At 38.1% G+C, this 20,786-nt stretch overlaps 1 protein-coding gene across 1 annotated transcript in view; it reads left to right on the top strand.

The window, feature by feature from the left end:
* LACE1 (lactation elevated 1) overlaps positions 1-20,786 on the top strand; it is a 390,750-nt gene that overhangs the window by 275,182 nt on the left and 94,782 nt on the right. Inside the window, exon 8 of the mRNA XM_006881166.1 lies at positions 4,624-4,706. Coding sequence (XP_006881228.1) covers positions 4,624-4,706 — 83 coding nt within the window. The remainder of the gene's footprint in view (positions 1-4,623; positions 4,707-20,786) is intronic.

The following is a 20,786-nucleotide window of genomic DNA, read 5'->3' as shown; positions in this document are numbered from 1 at the left end:
TGACTGTGGAACAGACCACCAACTACTCATATGCAAGTTTAAGCTGAAGTTGAGGAAAATTAAATCAGATCCACAGGAACCAAAATTTGACCTTAGGTCTGTCCCACTCGAATTTCAAAACCATCTCAGGAACAGGTTTGAGGCCTTGAGCACCAATGAGTGTAGACCAAATGAGCTCTAGGAGGATATCAAGAAAATCATCCATGAAGAAAATCATTACAAGGCTGAAGAAGAAGAAAATACCAAGATAGATGTCAGATGAGACTCTGAGTATTGCATTAGAGCACTGAGAAGCGAAAGCTACAGCAAGAAACCAAAAAATCAAAGAGCTGAACAGAAAATTTCAAAAGGCAGCCTGGGATGATAAAGCAAAATACTATAATGAAATGTGCAGAGCTGGAGTCAGAAAATCAAAAGAGCAGAACTCGCTCAGCGTTTCTTAAGCTGAAGGAGTTGAAAAACAAATTCAAGCCACTAGTGACAATACTTAAGGATTCTTTTGATAGAATGTTGAATTATCCAGGAAGTATCAAAAGAAGATGGAAGGAGTACACAGAGTCACTGTATCAGAAGGAATTTGCTGACACAATAGAATTTAATTAAATAACATATATGCAAGAGTCCATGGTGTTGAAGAAGGAAGTTCAAGTTGTTGTGAAGGAATTGGCAGAAAGCAAGGCTCCAGGAGTTGACAACATATCAATTGATTTGTTTCAACAAACAGACGGTGCCCTGGATGTGCTTACTAAGTTGTGCCAAGAAATCTGGAGGACAGTCAGCTGGCAGACTTAATCAAAAAGATCGATATTTGTTCCGTTTCCAAAGAAGGTGACCCAACAGAGTGCGGAAATTATAGAACAATATCATTAATATCACATGCAAGTAAGATTCTGCTAAAAATTATCCAAAAACGTTTGGCACAATATGTCAAGAGAAAACTGCAAGATGTGCAGGCTGGATTTAGAAGAGGTGGTGGTACTAGGGATACTATAGCTAATGTTAGATGGATCTTGGCAGAGAGCAGAGAATACCAGAAGAATGTCTATCTGTGCTTCATTGATTATGCAAAGGCTTTTGACTGTGTGGATCACAACAAGGTATTGCTGACTCTGAGAAGAATGAGAATCCCAGAATATTTGATTGTGGTAATGGGAATACCTATGCTTGGACCAAGAGGCAGTTGTCAGAACAGAGCAGGAAGACACTAGATGGTTCAAAATCAAGAAGGGGATCCATTAGGGATGCATTTTTTCTCCATACCTTTTCAATCTGCGTGCAGAACTGGTCATCTGAGACACTGGGGTGTATGAGGAGGAATGTGGCATCAGGATTGGTGGAAGAGTCATCAACAACCTGCGTTATGCGGCTGACACAACCTTGCTTGCTGAAACTGAGGATGACCTGAAGCACTTGCTGCAGAGGATCATGGATTGCATCCTCCAATGTGTATTGACGCTCAACATCAAGAAAACAAAGATTCTCACCACTGGGCCAATTGGCAGCATCACTATTGATGGTGAAGAGATTGAGATAATTAATAGTTTTAGTTTACTTGGTTCCACAGTCAACACTCTTGGTAACAGCAGTCAGGAAATCAAGAGACAAATTGCATTGGGAAAGTCAGCTGTGAGGGACATCTGAAGAGTACTGAAGAGCAACAACATCAGGCTGGAGATTAAGGTATGTCTGATCCAGGCTGTAGTCTTTGCAATTGCAAAATGCATCGGAGAGTTGGACAGTGAATAGGGATGACAGAAAGAGAATTGATGCCTTTGAGCTGTGGTGCTGGAGAAGAGTGGTGAATATACCGTGGACTGCTACAAGAACAAACAGGTTTGTCCTGGAGAAGGTGAAGTCGGAATGCTCCCTGGAGTCAAGGATTCTGAAGCTTTGTCTGATGTATTTTGGGCTTGTTGCAAGGAGGGACTGGTCCTTGGAGAGTGGAGGGGCAGCACAGGAGAGGAAGACCTTCGATGAAATGAATCGATTCTGTGACTGGAGTGGTGGGAATGAGTGTGTTTGAGATGGCGAGGCTGGCACAGGATAGAATGGTGTTGAGAGCTCTTGTGCATAGGGTCGCTATGAGTTGCAAGCAACTCGATGGCACATAACGACAGCAACAACAACAACATGGCTGATAAGGTACTTAATATCTAGAATTTATAAAATGCTTGAGCAGCACAACAAGTTAAAGGTAAACAATTCAATTGAAAAATGGGCACAGGATATGAACAGACACATCACCAAAGAAAACATTCAGATGGCAAACAAACACACAAAGAAGTGTTCAAAATCCCTAGCTCTAAGAGAGATGCAAATCAGAACAACTGTAAGATATCATCTCACCCCTGTAAGAATAGCAAAATTTAACAGAGCAGCAAGCAACAAATGCTGAAGAGGTTGCAGAGAGAGTGGAACCCTTATTCACTATTGGTGTGAGTGTAAAATTGCACAACCACTATGGAAGGCAGTATGGTGCTTTCTCAAAAAGTTGTTAATAGAAATACCATTTGACCCAACAATTCCACTACTGGGAAAATATCCTAAGGAGACCAGAACTGCCAACCAAGCGAATATCAGCACACTCGTGTTTATTGCTGCTTTGTTCACAATAGGAAAGTTGGAAACAATCCAAGTGCCCATCAACAAATGAATGGGTAGAGAAGCTGTGGTATATTCACACAATGAAATACTATGCAGCACTGAAAAACAAAGAACTCATGAAATATTATACAAAATGGGTGACTATGGAGGACATTATGCTGAGAGAATTATCTCAGTCACAAAAAGACAAAAACAGTGTAATGCCACTGTTATACGATAGGACTGATATGGAGATTGAGGAAAAACTAAGAAACGAGGGGATAAATAATGTACATGGCATTGAAACAGACGAGGGAGAGAACTATATAAAAGGAAAATATGATTCGGTATTACTGGCATGACAAGAGTTCAGAAGAAGAGTTGCATTGTAAAATGGTTTTTTGGGGGGCCACGACTGTCTAACAATGAAAGAACTTTTTCCCCCCAAGAAAAAAGTGAACTGGGGGGGGGGAGGGGAGCCAGGGAGAAAAATGTGTAACAATAAATGAATGGAAATTTAAAAAAAAAGAGAAAAAAGAACATGTTAAACCTCTTCATTCCAAATAAAGCATACATTTTCTCAAAAGGGGAAAAAAAAATCCTAGCCTCCAAGGAGAAACTTGCTATCACTCTCTCCAATACAGACTTGGCAGTCCATGGTATGTTCAAGACTCTTCTTCATCAGCACAATTAGAAGGCAGCCCAAATATAGCAGTATAACCTGGGATGCAATTTCAAGGTGAAAGAGTATTGCCACTGCTTAGTTGAGGTCAGAGAATAATACTGTTTTGAGTATTTATCTGTTGACTCTAACAAATGTCTGTAAAATTTAGATCTTCAAAACATCATTATTTTATGATCTTTCCTGGAGTCTGTGAGACAGGGAATTGAGAAGGTCTCATGATTCTACCTTCCTCAATGATATAGTGGCTGGAGTTGGCACAGCAGAGTGCTGGGTCAAACAATTCTTTCTGTGATCTCAGGGCTTTATAGATTATCTACATGGGCTAGTTGAAGCTTTCTCCCAAGATGGTGGCCTCCATGCAGTTGGGTGCTTAGCCAAATGTTCAGGGTTCTAGATTAAGCAAGTTTAGAATTCCAGAGGAAGAGACAATTAAGAGCATCTTGGAATGTCACCTAGGATATTTCATGGTATCATATCCACCAGTCCTAAGTAAGATTCAAGAGAACTTGATAATTGGAATGTAAAAATCATTTTGTAAGAACATGTTGAGTTGGTGATAATATTGCAGCCTACTTTGGAAGAAGAAAGTCTTCCATAATTTACTTGGCCCCAAGGTTTGGGAAAAAAATAAAAGGTAATTTTCATTAGAAAAATGTATTCAGATTCTTAAAATACATACTCCCCCTTGCTTAGGAGTTTTAAGAGACAGTTTTCATTTTGAATGTAACAAAAAGATTAACCTGTGAATATATCTTTAATTGGCCAGAAAAAAAAAGTCTTTGCTTACTATCCTTCCTCAAAAAATATAGAATAGAATCTTTATCTCATAGCAGAAAATGGCTCAGCAAGACACTGACAGCTGGAGAGGGAAGCAGCGGGTAAGGGCAGCAGCCATCATGAGTAGTGATGGCCTCGCCTACCGGTGGCATCACTTTAGTGTGATCATTTGGTTTCAGATGTAGATGTGGATGTTCTGCCCCAGCTCGCTTAGACTACCTCTCTAAGACCCACATGCTACACTTTCTGGTAGTTTCCAAGGTCTCACATCAGTACAGAGTAAAACAATACTCCTACTTCAGGGAATTATGAAGGGAATTTGCTAGCCGCACTGGCTTGGCAAAGTTTTAGGGAAACATGATCACAAATACTTTTTTTAAAAAACACTGGTATTTTATTGGTTTAATATATGTTTGATGTTGCCAATTGATATCTCTGAATCTTACATAAATTGCATTGTCTTGTCCTAATCTCATGTTATCTTGGGGAAGCTTCAAGAAAGCAGAATGGTATACAAATGATAACTCTGAGCCATCTATAACTTGTTTAAAAAGCTGTGTTATTTGTTTGGATTGTAGGAATACTGTAATACAGTCCAGTTAGATTCTGGGATAGATTACCGGAAAAGGACTCTTCCTGCTGCAGGAAAACTCTATTACCTGTAAGTTTTCTTTTATATTTTCATATTCCTTTTGTGTTTACTACCTAATGATTAATGAAGAACAGATGAGAAGACTTAACATGATAATTGCAAGAATATGAAAGGCTACTTCTGAAGGCTGTTAATTTTAAACTATATAATGTTAAAATGTTAACTTCTTTAAACTGTTTTTTTTTGCCATCCACATTTGCATTACATGGATGTGTGATTGGATGAAACTCTAATTAGTTTTTTTTGGGAGGAGTGATGACAGATGGTTAGGAAGTAATGAGCATCCTCGTATAAGATACTCTGGTATTAAAAGAATATCTTTGTACTAGATTAATTAGTTATCTGTGGTCAGTGTCTGATGAGTATGCCATTTACATCCCCTAAAAATGAATTTATTTTGTAAGAGAATCCATTTCTATTTATTGTTGTTGATTGATTTGAGTACTTAACTGGCATTTTATACAAACACGCATATACCTGGATATATTTTTCTCTCATAAAAGCTAAGTCTTTTCTCATTGGCAGCAATTTGTAATAACAGATATATTTGGCACAGGCAGTTAATGCTGAAAGAAAAATAGAAATGGCTTTATAATTCCCTTTATGAGAAATTGAAAAGGGGAGAAGTGCCTTATAAATGCTGTTTTGTATGTACCAGCAGCACATAGTAGGTGCTCAGGAAATGTATCCATTTAAAGGTTAATTGTGGCTGAACTAAAAGGCAAGTTTCTGATAATTTAAATTTTGATGACATTGTGCATATGAGAGATTCAGAAAAGTTCTTGTCTCTGCCACCTTGTAAGCAGAAGTACTTTACTGTTTTTGAAGCAGAAATTAGCCAGAAAAATCACATAATTAAAATTGCATACATTAGAGTGTACCAAGGGGACTATTTCAGTTTATTATTCAGATTCTGGTGATTATTATAGGAGGTTCTTCATCTTCCCTTAAGTACTTTGTCTTTAAAGTACTTTATAATTTTTAAAAAAAATTCTTATAACACTTTTTAATGCTTTAACATGTATTTTGTTTTAAAAGTTCCTTTTTGTTTGTATTTTTGGTTTGCTTTCTGGATGTTTGTGTTTTCTGATTTGTTTCTTTTTCTTGCTCTTTACAACTTTTTCCTAGCCCTTTCTTTGTCTTCCTGATGTGACGATGTTGGTGGTGGCAGATGCTGTTGAGTTGTTTGAACTCATGGTGACTCTTTGCAGATATATGTTGTTGTGTACTGTCTAGTTGGGACCAACTCATAGTCAACCCTCCAGTGGGTTATTATAGGCAGTAAATCACATGAGAGGAGGTTGCCCAAACCCTCAGAGCAGCTGGTAGATTTGAACCCTGTGCTTTTGGGATTGCAGCACACCTTCTTAACCACTAGGCCACAAGAGCTCCTTGGGTAGATGTATAGAATTTATAAATTATCATTCCCTGTTTTCTTCAGATCCATTGTTCATAGAGTCATAGTTGACTCAACAACACTTAACAACAGCAAGAACTCATTGTTTCTCATTAAAGTGTATCCTTCCTTTTATGGAGATAAAAAACATTTTCCAAATGAGAAATTACTTAAAGAAAAACTAAAGTCTGGGTGTGAACCGTGGAATCAGTTTCACAATTAGAGAGGTCTTGATAGCATTTGCAGGCAGTAAAAAACTGCCTGTGCTTGGAAGCTGATTATTTTCTCTCCCTGACCTGCACTGCCATGCCCCTTCCTCTTACTGAGAAACACAGTTCCAACACAATGAAATTCTGTTTTGCACTAAAAAGTATGTCTGGGAGGAAAACAGACTTGAACAATGTTCCAGAGTTCAGGAAACTAGAGTCTACAAAGTATAATTTAAAACTTTGGCAAAACTTTAGTGAAGAAAAAGAAATTCTTACAGTTCTCAAGTTTTATGCCTTTAATGTCAATTGGTTTGAATGTGTAATAACCAAAGAGAGTGAGGGCCTTGAGGTATAACTTACCTCATAAAGTAAAACAGATACTAATTGCTGAGGAAAATAACTTCTTATATGGAATAAAAATAATATATATCAAGATGCTATGCCAGGGATATACCATTATATTGTTTTACATACCATTTGGGATCTAACTTTTTAATGATAGAGTTAAAAAAAAAATCCTGAGCTAGTGTTAATACTTTCTTTTTAAAAAAAAACAAAATAAAACACAACAGAACAAAAGCTTACAATTTATTTATTATGGCTAGACTTTTAAATTTGTTTGTTTCCAGATATTTCTGAATTGCTCTTTTCTTAATTGAGATTTTAATGAAAGTTTATAAAGAACTTGGGTTTCCAATCCTTCATGGTTGCACATTTTTCTCCCTGCTACCCCTCCATATCACTTTTTTCGGGGAGAAAGTTCTTTCATTGTTACACAGCCCCCGCCCCAGACCACTTTACTATGCAGCTCTTATTCTGGTCTCTTATCATGCCAATAATACCAAATCATATATTCCTTTTATACAGTTCTCTCCCTCGTATGTTTCAATTCCATGTACATTATTTATCCCCTTTTCCCTAGTTTTTCCCCTACCCCTGTATCACTCCTGTCTATAAAAGGGGCATTATACTTTATTTGTCTTTTTGTGACTTAGATATTTCATTCATCATAATGTCCTTCATAGTCACCCATTTTGTATAATATGTCATGAGTTCTTTGTTTTTTTAGTGCTGCATAATATTCCATTGTGCGAATATACCAAAGCTTCTTTATCCATTCATTTGTTGATGGACACTTGGACTGTTTCCAACTCTTTGCTATTGTGAACAAAGCAGCAATGAACATGGGTGTGCATATATCTACTTGGGTGGTAGCTCTGGGTTCTTTAGGGTATATTCCCAGTAGTGGAATTGCTTGATCAAATGTATTTCTGCACCTTTTTAAGAAAGTGCCATACTTCCTTCCATAGTGGTTGTACCATTTTACACTCGCACCAACAGTGAATAAGGATTCCAGTTTCTCTACAACTTCGTTAGCATTTATTGTTTGCTGCTATTCTTTGCTATTCTTAATGGAGTGAGATGGTATCTCACAGTTGTTTTGGTTTGGATCTCTCTTAGAGCTAGGGATTTTGAACATTTCTTTATCATTTGCTCACCATCTGAAGGTCTTCTTTGGTGAAGTGTCTGTTCATATCCTGTGCCTATTTTGCAATTGGGTTGTTTACCTTTATCTTATTGCGGTGCAGCTGGTAGTTTTAAATCTGCAACCTTTTTTTTTTAGCAGTTGACAAACCACTTAACCACTGCCCCACCAGAGGTTCTTGCACTGATACACAATTATTTTTGAAGTCATCATTTAATGGACAATTACTTTTACATTTTGTATTTGTTTGTATAAAAATATGTATACATTGTATTTCATTCATAAACATTGTGTTTAACACATTCTTTCATTTGTATTGTGATTTATACAATCTTTCCAATATATTGTGTCTTTAAAAAATTAAACACTAATACCAGAAGAATGTCTATCTGTGTTTCATTGATTATGCAAAGGCATTTGACTGTGTGGATCATAACAAACTGTGGCTGACTCTGAGAAGAATGGGAATCCCAGAACATTTAATTGTGCTAATACGAAACCTATACTTGGACCAGGAGGCAGTCGTCAGAACAGAGCAGGGCAACACTGCATGGTTCAAAATTGAGAAGGGTGTAGGCCAGGGATGTGTCCTATCTCCATACCTTTTCAACCTGTATGCAGAGCAGATTATCCGAGAGGCTGGGCTCTATGAGGAGAATTGTGGCATCAGGATTGGTGGAAGGTCTATTAACAATCTCCGTTATGCAGATGACACAACCCTGCTTGCTGAAACTGAGGAGGACCTCATGCACTTGCTGCGAAGGGTCAAGGACTGCAGCCTTCAGTATGGACTAAGGCTCAACGTCAAGAAGACAAAGATTCTCGCCACTGGATCAATTGGCAGCATCAGGATGGATGATGAAGAGATTGAGAGTGTTCACAGCTTCAGTTGGCTTGGCTCCACAGTCAACACTCTTGCTACCAGCAGTCAGGAAATCAAAAAGCGTATTGCGATGGGAAAGTCTGCCATTAGGGACCTCTCAAACGTACTCAGGAGCAACAGTGTCTCTCTGGAGACTAAGGTGAGCCTGATACAGGTCATGATATTTGCAATCGCTTGTTATGCATCAGAGAGTTGGACAATGACTAGGGAGGACAGAAGGAGAGTGGATGCTTTTGAGCTGTGGTGCTGGAGAAGGGTACTGAATGTACCCTGGACTGCCAAGAAAACAAACAGATCCATCTTGGAGAGGATTAAACCAAGCTACTCCTTGGAGGCAAGGATTCTGGGGCTTCGTCTGACATACTTTGGACATGTTGCCAGGAGGGACGGGTCCCTGGAGAGGGACATCATGCTTGGGAGGGTGGAGGGACAGCGCAGGAGGGGAAGACCCTCTATGAGATGGATTGATTCGGTGACTGGTGTAATCGGGATGGGTGTGTCAGAGGCGGTGCGGTTGGCGCAGGATAGAGCAGGGTTTAGAGCTGTTGTGCATAGGGTCGCTATGAGTCGGAAACGACTCGATGGCACATAACAACAACACTGATCTATGTCTACTATCTTTTCAAATTCCCCCTGGATCTTTCCTAATTTCATCACCCCCTCCCACCACCCACCAAACTCTGAGTCTCTGTGATTTCCTTCTCTCCCCACCCTCAGACCCCCTGCTGTCTTTGGGCCTTTATACTATCTTACTAGTTATCCTTCTATTTTTTTACAACAATGGTCTTATGCAGTATTTGTCTTTATGAGACTGAGTTAATTTACTCAGCATAGTGCTCTGTAGCCTCTCCCATGTTATATATAGCTTTTCTTTAAAAAAAAAAATCACTGCTCCTGAGTACTGAATAGTATTCCATCATGGGAATGTACCACAATTTCTAGATCCATTAATTTGTTGAGGGATGTTTGGAATATTTTCATGTTCTTGCTATTATGCATAACACTGTTTTGAAAGTTGATATATAAATATCTGTTTGTGTCTCAGTTCTAATTTTTTTTGGAGTATATTGCTAGCAGTGGAATAGGTGGGCCATATGGAATTTCTGTGCTTAGATTTTTGAGGAAACACCAAACTGTCTTCCAGAGTTTTTGAACCATTTTACCATCCCATAACTAGTAATGGACATTTACTTTGTTTTCCTTTTTTCAGTTATTATAAATAGTTCTACTATGAACATTTGTGTGCTAGTTTTGTATGGGTATATTAATTTCTCTTGAATATACATCCAGGAGTGTGATCCCAATGATAATTCCTAATCATTTGGTATCTCTGGGTTTAATCTTTTTTTTAAATTAAATTTAATTAAAGTTTACAGAGACTTAGGGTTTCCAGTCATTCAGTCATTCATTGTTGCCCTTTCCTCCCTGCCCACTCACTCCCCACAGTTCACTCTTTTTCTTGAAAAGAAAAACTCTTTCACTGTTATGCAATACCTCCCCTCAAGTCCACCCCACTATGTAGCCTTCACTTTAGACTTCTGTAATGACAAGAATACCCATTCACATATCCCTTTTAAACAGATCTCTCCCTCATCTGTTTCAATGCAATATACACCATTCCTTCCCTCTTTTTCTGTCTTCCTTCAACCCTGAAGTTAGTTGCGTTTTACAACAGTGGCCCTATACAATATTTGTCCTTTTGTGACTGAGATATTTCACTCAGCATAATGTCCTCCAGGGTCATTGATTTTGCATAATATTTCATGAAGTCGTTTTTTAATGCTGAATAGTATTCTTTTGTGTGAATATATCAGAGCTGCTTTATCCATTCATTTGTTCATGGGCACTTAGGTTGTTTCCAATTCTTTGCTATTGTGAACAAAGCTGCAATAAATATGGGTGTACATATATCTGCTTGGGTGGCAGTTATGGGTTTTTTAGGGTAAATCCCTAGTAGTGGAATTGCTGGGTCAAATGGTATTTCTATTTGCAACTTTTTGAGAAAGTGCCATGCAACCTTCCGTAGTGGTTACATCATTTTACACTCCCACCAACAGTGAATAAGGGTTCCAGTTTCTCCACAACTTCACCAGCATTTGATGTTTGCTGTTCTGTTGAATTTTTTTATTCTTACTGGGATGAGATGATATCTCATAGTTGTTTTAATTTGCATCTTTCTTAGAGGTAGGGATTTTGAGCATTTCTTTATGTGTTTGTTTGCCATCTGAATGTCTTCTTTGGTGAAATGTCTGTTCATGTCCTGTGCCCATTTTTCAATTGGGTTATTTACTTTTATCATGTTGTGGTGCTCAAGTATTTCATAAATTCTAGATATAAGTCCCTTGTTAGATGTATCATTACCAAATATTTTTTTCCCAATCTGTGGCTTCCCTTTTTACCCTGCTGGAGAAGTTTTTGCATGTGCATAGGGATTTATTAGAAGGCCCCATTCATCTATTTTATCCTCTCCTGGTTTTAGATTTTCCAGGATTCTTGGAAGACTGTTTATGTTGTAGATTAGAACTTCTAGAGTTCTTTCAATCTTTTCCTTAATGAAGTTTATAGTTCTTGGTTTTAGTCCTAGGTCCATAATCCACTTTAAATGGATTTTTGTATATGGAGTGAGAGGTGGATCTTGCTTGAGTTTTCTGCAGATAGTTTTCCAATTTTGTCGCACCATTTGTTGTAAAGGCTGTCCTTTCCCCACTTAACTGATTTCATCTTGTCAAAAATCAGTCGACCATAGGTAGATGGTCTGGTTTCTGAATTCTCAATTCTTTTCCATTGATTTATATGTCTGTCATTATACCAGTAGTAGTGCCCTATCTTCTCACAGCAGTGTAGTAGAATTTGAAATCAGGGAGTGAGATGCCTTCTACTTTGTTTCTCTTTTTCGGGGCCTCTTTCCATTCCAAATTAAATTGGAGATTGCCTTTTCCATCTAGTTGAAGAATGGAATTAGTATTTGTATTGGGATTACATTGAATGTGTAAATTGCTTTTGGTAGTATTGTCATTTTCACAATATTGAGTCTTCCTATCCATGAGCAAGGAATATTCATCCAGCTCTCCGGTTCTCTTTTTGTTTCTTGTAGTAGTGTTTTGTCATTTTCTTTGAACAGATCCTTTGTGCTTCTGGTTAAATTTACTCCTAAGTATTTAATCTTGTGATTAGCTATTGTGAAGGATTTTATTTTCCTTAGCTCCAGTTCTGTATTCTCTTTGTCACTGTAGGGAAATCCAATTGCTTTTTGTATGTTGATCTTGTATCTTGCCACTTTTCTGAATTGGTCAACTATGTCCAGTAGTTTTCTTGCTGAGTCTTTAGGATTTTCTAAGTATACTATAATATCATCTTCCTATAGAGATAGTTTTAGCTCCTCTTTGCCAATTTGGATACCTCTTATTTTCTTCTCTTTCCTTATTGCTATTGCTAAGACTTCCAATATAATATTGAATAGGAGACGTGATAGTGAGTATCCTTGCCTAGTTCCTGTTTTCAAGGGGAATGTCTTTTATCTCTCTCCATTGAGAACAATGTTGGCTCTCAGGTTTGCATACGTAATTTTTACTATGTTGAAGAAATTCCTCTCTAATCCTATTTTGTTGAGTGTTTTAATCAGAAAAGTGTGTTGGATTTTGTCAAAGGCCTTTTCTGTATCAATTGATAGGATCATGTGGTTCTTATTCTTTGCTTTGTTAATGTGATGAATTACATTAATTGTTTTTCTTATGTTGAATCCCACTTGGTCATGGTGAATTATTTTTTTTATGTATTGTTGGATTCTACTGACCAGGATTTTATTCTGGATTTTTACATCTATGTTCATGAGATTTATTGGCCTATAGTTTTCTATTTTGGTGGTATCTTTACCTGTTTTTTGTATCAAGGATATGTTTGCTTCATAGAATGAGTCTGGGAGAATTCCATCTTTTTCTATTTTCTGAAATAGTTTATGTAGAATTGGTGACAGTTCTTCTGTGAATGTTTGATAAAATTCACTTGTGAAGCCATCTGGTCCAGGACATATTTTGGCTGGGAGTTGTTTTATTGCCTTTCAATTTCTTCTTTTTGTTGACTTTCAATTTCTTCTTTTGTAATGGGTCTGTTCAGGTGGTCAGTTTAGGTTGGTGTCTGTCACTTTAGGTAGGTTGTGAATTTCTAAGTATTTGTCCATTTTCTCTGGGTTTTCATATTTGTTTGAGTATAATTTTTCATAATATTCCAATGTTAGCCTTTTTATTTTAGTTGGTTCTGTTGTGACATTGCCCGTTTCATCCCTTATTTGGATTATTTGTTTCTTTTTCTTCTTTTCTTTTGTTAGTTTTGCTAGTGGTTTATCAATTTTATTGACCTTTTCAAAGAACCAACTCCTTGTTTTGTTGATGGTTTCAATTGGTTTTCTGTTTTCTATTTCATTTATTTCTGCTTTAACTTTTATAATTTCAGTTTTTTTAGAGAGTGTTGGGTTTTCTTGCTGTTAGGGAGTCAGTATTCATTTTTTCCTGCTCTTTGATATGTTTGCTTATTGCTATAAATTACCTCTTATTACTGCTTTGGCTGTTTCCCAGAGATTTTGAACTATGTATGTAAGGGAGCTCTGGTGACCTAGAGGTAAGAAATTGCACTGTCAACCCAATGGCACACGGTTCGAATCCACAAGCTGTTCCTTGGGAGAGAAATGACAAATCAACTCCCATGCAATTTACTCCCTCTGAAAACCTGCTGGAGGATCAGCTATGAGTTGATCCTGACTCAACTGTACACAATTACAACAGTGTATGTAAATAGATAATATGTAAACATTTAAAAACAAGTTCATTGACATCAAGGTGGTGCCAACTCAAAGCAACCTTAGAGGACAAAGTAGAATTGTCCCATAGATTTTTTTTTTTAGGACTGTAATTTATTTAAATTTTGTTTTTATTTTGATCTTATATCATTTGCATACAAAATTTTTATACCTTGTGTTTCGTCCATATGCATTGTATTTCATAAATTCCCTCATTCACATTTTTTATATACTCATTCCTCTACATTTCTTTTGTGATTTTTTTTTAACTTGGTTTGCTTACAAAATTCATATACATTTTGTTTCACACTATTCTTCATTTACACTGTTTTTCATACAATGATTCTCATGCTTTATGTTTTATAAAATTAATCACCGTTGGACCTTGCCCATTATTACCCTGTCTTTTTTCCCAGGTCCTTCCCCTTTTCTTGCCCCCCTCCTTCCACCCACCAAACTCTGCAGTCCTGTGGTTTTGTCCCTACCTATTCTCACACTTCCCCTCCCAAAACCTTTCCAACAGGCTGAAAAGAAAGCCTACCAACTGGAAACAAACGTTTGGCAATACTATTTTGGACAAGGGTCTCTTAACAAAAGTTTACACCTCATGTTGTGTTGTTAAGTGCTGTCGAGTCACAGGCAACTCATAGTGACCATATGAAGGAGAGTGCTCAATGCTTGGGAGTCTTTCATCCTCTCTCCAGGTTCACAGGATTTCCGGAGGCAAACTTTTATGGAAGTGGATGCCACACCTGCTTCCAAGCTTGTTTTAATCGGGGAGTTTCACCCTACTCTGTCCGTATTGGGTAACCAGCCATTAACACATTTGACACATCACTGTCACAGTGTTCAGCGTCACAGCAACCACAAGTTACCGCTGTACGGCAACTTGTACACCAGGACTACACAACCTAGAGGTGTTGTTCACCTTATAAACCTGTTTACTGTCTGGCTGAAAATTAACCCAAAGGGTGAATTCAGTTCCAGACTTGAAGGGTGACTAAATATCATAATCTCAGGGGTTCCATCAGTGTCTCTAGAATGAGCCTGGTATTTGTTTATGATTTTGAGTTTTGTTCTCTGTTTTTCCTCCCATTTTATCCAAGACTTTCTAATATGATCCCTTTCAAAGCAATCAGTAATGGTAGTCAGGCATCAACTAACTCTTCTATCTCACGGTATATGGAGAATGAGATTCATGTTCTCCTTAGTACTAATTGTTTCCATGTGTCTTTGATTCCCTTCCCTCTTCTTTGCTTCTTATAGGGGAGACCTCAAATGTACCTCAAATGATAACTTAAGCTTAAGCTCTAGTTACTTTTCAACACACTTGGACCCAGCACATTTTCTTTGTGGACTATGTTATACCAATTGACCTGGATATCCTCCGAGATTCTGATCCTCAGTCCCCAGGCTTATTGGCTCATTCCTTCAATGTGTTTGGTTATGATCAAGATGTTTTTTAAAAGCCTACTGTCTTCTCTTTCTCCCAAGGAGTAGTTGATGGGTTTGAACCGCGGACATTTTGGTTAATAGTTGAATGCTTAGCCACTGTGACACAAACAATATGAAAATGAAAAGGAATGTTTTTAGATTTTCTGAGGATTCTTATTTCCTTGTCATTTCATCTTCAAAAAGTGTCAATACATATTCAGTGAAAGAGCTGAGCTGTGAAAAGTTCTGTCTTTTGTTTCTTGATGTGAACTTTTTAAACATTTGATACTCTCTGTCCTTTCTTTCTCACGTTAATTTGATAATCATCTCCTGGAAAGAGGTCTTACTTTCCGGCTTCTTCATTTTTAGGGAGCTCTGGTGTCAGAGTCTAAAGGGAGCTCGACTGGAAGCCCAAATATCTCAAATCTCTGATAGTTTGAATTCAGCAATGGATCCAATGGAAGAAGATGAGCAAGCTTCATCTGTGTGATTTATGGTCTCAGAAACCCAAGACGGTCAGCTATGAGTTTGCTTACTATTCAACAGCAATGAATTTGAGTTTTGAGGGTTTTTTCCCCATCTTTATACAATGAGACAACTCAATTCATCGCCTAGCTGACCCTCCAGCAGGTTTTCAGAGATTTTCAGATGCTTGACAGGAGACTGCTCCTCTTTCTTCCTCAGCATCTGGTAGATTCAAACTATATCCCCTTGCCTTTGGGTTGCCAGTGCAATTCCTTATCCATGAAGCTCAATTTTCAATCATCATACCTTTCCTTTTTCCTCCCTCCCTTGCTTGTTCCAAGTTCCAATTCTACATGTTGTACTACTGATTTATTCAAGGAAAGTACAACACTGTTCCTTGTAAGATGACTGGGGACTGTGGCTCTGTGTTGGTGTGTCTGATCCCTGCACCTTGAGGCACTGGAATCGTCTCAGCCTCTGTGCCCAAGAAGCTGCTGCTGATGGCTGGAATTGGTGACTGTTATACCTCAATGCAGACAGAGAGTGGGGTGGAGCTCCCCAATTAAAACAAGCTTAGAAGGAGGAGTGGCATCCACTTCCATAATAGCATGCCTCCAGAAACCCTATGAACCTGAAGAGAGCGTCGAGGGCTCTCCTTCATAGGGTCACTACGAATCGCCTGCAACTCGATGGCACTTAACAACAACAACAACATACCTCAGCCAGGGGCTGCACAGCTAACCTGGGTGACTTCACTAAGGGCACCTTTGATGCCATCTCCAAGACTTAAAGCTACTTGACCCCAGATCTCTGGAAAGAGACTGTGTTCATCAAGTCTCCCTACTAGGTATTCACTGATTGTCCTGTGAAGACTCACACCAGAGTCTCTGTGCAGAGGACCCAGGCTCCAGTTGTGGCCACCACATAGTGAATTTTGTATAACAAATTAAGTGAATAGAGTTAGTTTAAAAAAAGAAAAAAAAAGATTTGTTAGAAATTTTATAAGGAGTTGAGCCTGAGAAGAGAGTGTGAAGGCCTGGAATTCAAGCATTTAAGGTGTTAGATCCCAGTTTCTGCATTATGACCTGGGTCAAGACAAATGCAATCAGGTAACTTTCTTTCCAGATGACTGAGAAGGGTGGGAAATTTAGAGACTGAAATAGATCTCTGCACAGTCAATTAGCCTTTGAGTGATTGAGAAGATAAATACTAGGACAAAAATCCATTTTAACAACAGCTGATTTCTTTATGTAAAGCAAACCTACATGATTTAAAATGCAACCAAGTTGGTTTACATTAACGAAAATATAAACCGACTTAATCTTAAACCTGCCCTCCCTCCTCAGATTGTTTGGTATGAGGACAAAGAGGCAAACAGCCTGAATGCACAAGGAATCAGCAAAGTGAGAGGGCTTACTGCCAGAGAAGTTTGGCACAAGAATCCTAAGAGGAAGGGGAAATTTCTCCCTCACCGAATTAACTTTGGCTCCCTGGAATAGAGAACATGAGGAGAGAAGGACCAAGGAAAGCCAACCCTATTCTCCTTGTTGATACCTTAACAAGCTGTTGATTTTTAAAAGGGGATAAAGGCGTAAAGTATGGGTAGCATTCTGTTCCACTGAGTCAATCCTAATGAGTGGGAGTTTCTTGAAGAAATTAATTTCCATTTAAATTCATGTGTGACCCTCCAAGTGTTTTGGAATTTTTGTTGAGAATTTAAAATGATCCAACAATAACAAGGTCTTTTAAAAAAAAAAACAAAAAACAAAACTTGTTCTGTTTTAATAAAAATTTTATAATGAAAGTTTAATTTTAACAGTAGATATTTTCTGAAATTTGGGAATAATACATTCCTCTCTGGTTACTAATTTAATGGGGGAAAATAAATCAGATTCTCATATCCTCAAAGCAATAAGGCTTTTAATCCAGGGTACTGTACTCACAGGATTCCTGTCAGAGTTGATGCCAAATTTCCTGGCAACAAAACAGTGGTCTGTTCCAGTGTTTTTCTGACTTAAAGACACAGTGGTCCTAGTCAGCAGAAAATAGCAACCAGCTCCTCCACTCAGATTCTTAGGGTAACAAAAGTTGACAGAAGCAGTGGACTTTTACCAGGCCATTACAAAATAAAGGAGTAGAAGCGTAGGCTCTGCTCAGACACCCTCTGCCTACTCCCAACATCTTAACAGAGTGACTCTCCTTCCTCAATATGTATTTAATTTTTAAAAAGAACAAAGAAAAAAAAACAACAAACCCCAAACAACACTTGTTCAACATTTTATAATCTCTAAAAATTTTTCAAAAAAAGAAAGCCAAACTTGTTACCATCTAGTAGATTTCAGCTCATGGTGACACTATAGAACTGCTCCATTGGGGAGCTCTGGTCACCTAGTGGTAAGAAACTGCACAACAGTTCCAAAGGTATGCAGTTTGAACCCACTAGATGCTCCACAGGAAAAGGATGAGTAATCTCCTCTGTTGCAATTGACTGCTTCTGAAAGCCTGTTAAAGGGTCAGCTATGCGTTAGTTCCAATTCAACGGCACACAACAAAGAAGCAGATTGTCAGGCCCTTCTTCCGCAGGGCTGCCTAGTGGATTTGAACCCCTAACTTTATTACTTTGGGAATTATTCTTAGTAGAAAGATTATTGGGGAGCTCTAGAGGGTAGGGAATTGTACTCCCAATCCAAAGGTGGGCTGTTTGAATCAACCAGCTGCTCCACAGAAGGAAGATGGGCAGTCTCCTCCCATGTGATTTGTTGTTGATTGCCTTCGAGTCAAGCACAACTCATAGTGACCCCATGAACAAAAAGCCTGAAGCCCCTCTACAACTAACAACATTTATCAAATGTTATAGAGTTTCCAGAGGCATGTTATTTAGGAAGTGGACACCTGCTCCTGCTTCCAAACCTGTCATAGTATGTTATTGTTATGTGCCATTAAGTTACCTGCGATGTATAGCAACCCTATGTACAACAGCTCTGAACCCTTCCCTGTCCTGAGCCAGTCTCACTAATTCCGACACACCAAACCCCATCACCCCAGTTACTATATCAATCCATCTCATCTGGATTATCCCTCTCTTGCACTGTCCATCCATGCTTCCGAGCATGATGTCCTTCTCTAAGGACTTATCTCTTCTGACCACATGCCCAAAGTAAGTGAGGCAGATCTTCAAAATCCTAGCCTCCAAGAAGAGACTTAAAAGTTCCACTCTCTCCACAACACACCTATTTGTTTTCTTGGCAGCCCATGGTATGTTCAAGACTCTTCTCCAGCACCACAACTTGAAGGCATCTATTCTTCTGTCATCCTTTGTCATTGTCTAACTCTCTGAAGCCTAACAAGTAATTGAGAAGACCATGGCCTGGGTTAGACTGTCATCGTTGCTCTTCAGCACTCTGGCAAGGTTTATGACAGTGGATTTTCCCAATGCAATTTGTCTTTTGATTTCCTGACTGCTGGTGTTGTTAAGAGTGTTGATTGTGTGGATCCAAGCAAACTGTAAGTGCTAACAACTTCAATCTCTTCTTCCTCTAATGTGGTGTTGCCAATTGGCCCAATGGTGAGAATCTTTGTCTTTCTGATGTTGAATTTCAGTTCATATTGAAGACTACAGTCCTTGACCCTTTGCAGCAAATGCTTCAGGACTTCTTCAGTTTCAGCAGGCAAGGTTGTGTCACCTGCATATTGTAGGTTGTTAATGAGTCTTCCTCCAATCTTGATGCCACATTCCTCCTCATAAAGCCCTGCTTCCTGAATGGTCTGTTATGCATACAGATTGAAAAGGTATGGGGACAGGCTGCATCTGTGTGATTTACAAACTGTAAAAACTCACTGAAGGGTCAGCTATAAGTTGGTTCTAACTTGAAAACAATTAGCAAGAAAATTGCTGGATCAAATGGCAAAACTTTCTAAGAGGCTTTCTATAGTGATCACAACGTTTTACATTCCCATCAGCAGTGTATAGGAGTTCCAATTTCTTCACATCCTCACCAGCATTTGTTTTCTGTCTTATAGAACTTGGCTATTATTGTTCAGATGAGATGATATCTCATTGTTAAATAAAAGGGAGACTCATCAACAACCTGCATTATGCAGATAATACAACCTTGCTTGAAGAAAGTAAAGACGACTTGAAGTATTTACTGAAGACTACAGTCTTCAATATGGATTACATTTCAGTATCAAGAAAACAAAACCCTCACCACTGGGCCAATAGGCACCATCATAATAAATAAAGACTAAAGTTATAAAAAAAATTCACAATCAACACTCTTGGTAGCAGGAGTCAAGAAATGAAAAGACATGTTGCATTTGGGGAAATCTGCTGTCAAGACCTCTTTAAAATGTGAAAGAGCAAAAATGTTAGTTTAAAGACTGAAGTGCAAGTGATCCAAGCCATGGCCATAGTTTTTTCAATTGCTTTCTTTGCATATTTTTTAAAATAATCTTAAGCAGGATTTTACTTGCATGTGATATTGCTGATATTGTTCAATAATTTACATATTCTGTTAGATTACCTTTTGGGGGGACTAGGAACAAATATTAATCTCTAACAGCTATTTGGCCAGTTATGTCTTGCATTATTTGTTGTCAGAGACTGGTGAGCATATACCTTGCTGCATCTGTTTGCTGGACTATGTCAATTGGTATTCTGTGAATTGTTGGGGGCTTATTTTTTTTTCCCAGTGTCTACACTGCAGTGTGTACTTCTTCCTACAACAATATTTGTTCTTCATCATGCACTACTTCCTAAAATAGTTCAGTATTGACCAATCCTGGTTTTTTAGCAAGTAAAATTGTTTTTTAAAATTTTTTAAATTTTATTCTATAATGGTTTACAAATATAGTTCATAAAGTTTGTATACATTGTTTTCACACTGGATCTTTCCCCTTTCCTTTACTTATCCTTCCCTCCACCCATCAAATTGTGTGACCCTATTATTAAGTCCCTTCTCTTCCTTGGATTTTTGTAGTCATTCTACAATAATGATCTTATACAGTATTTTTCTTAATGAGACTGAGTTAGTTCACTCAGCATAATGTGCTCCAGTCCTTTTTTACAGTGACTTGGTATATTCTTTCCCCCCTTTAAAAAATATAAATAATATTTTACATATATATATAAGTTTTATTTTATACTGGTTTACTTACAAAGGTTAAATACATTGTTTTTCACACCAGATTTTTCTGATTTCCTTAACCTACCCCTCCCTCCACCCATCAAATTGTGCAACCCTATGATTATCCCCTGCCCTACTTATCCCCTCTGTGCCCACCTTCCCCGCTTAGATACAAGTTTTCCTAGTTATCTAATTCTACAATAATGGTCTCACTCAATCCCATAAGGACAAATACTGTATAAGGCCTTCTACCTTCTTTTAATGCTTCCTGTATCATTCAAGATTTTTCTCAGAGACT

Source organism: Elephantulus edwardii, unplaced genomic scaffold, assembly GCF_000299155.1.
Source record: "Elephantulus edwardii isolate Elephantulus edwardi_28Jun2011 unplaced genomic scaffold, EleEdw1.0 scaffold00013, whole genome shotgun sequence".
NCBI classification, from domain to species: Eukaryota; Metazoa; Chordata; class Mammalia; order Macroscelidea; family Macroscelididae; genus Elephantulus; species Elephantulus edwardii.
This window is presented reverse-complemented; position numbering and strand designations above follow the sequence as displayed.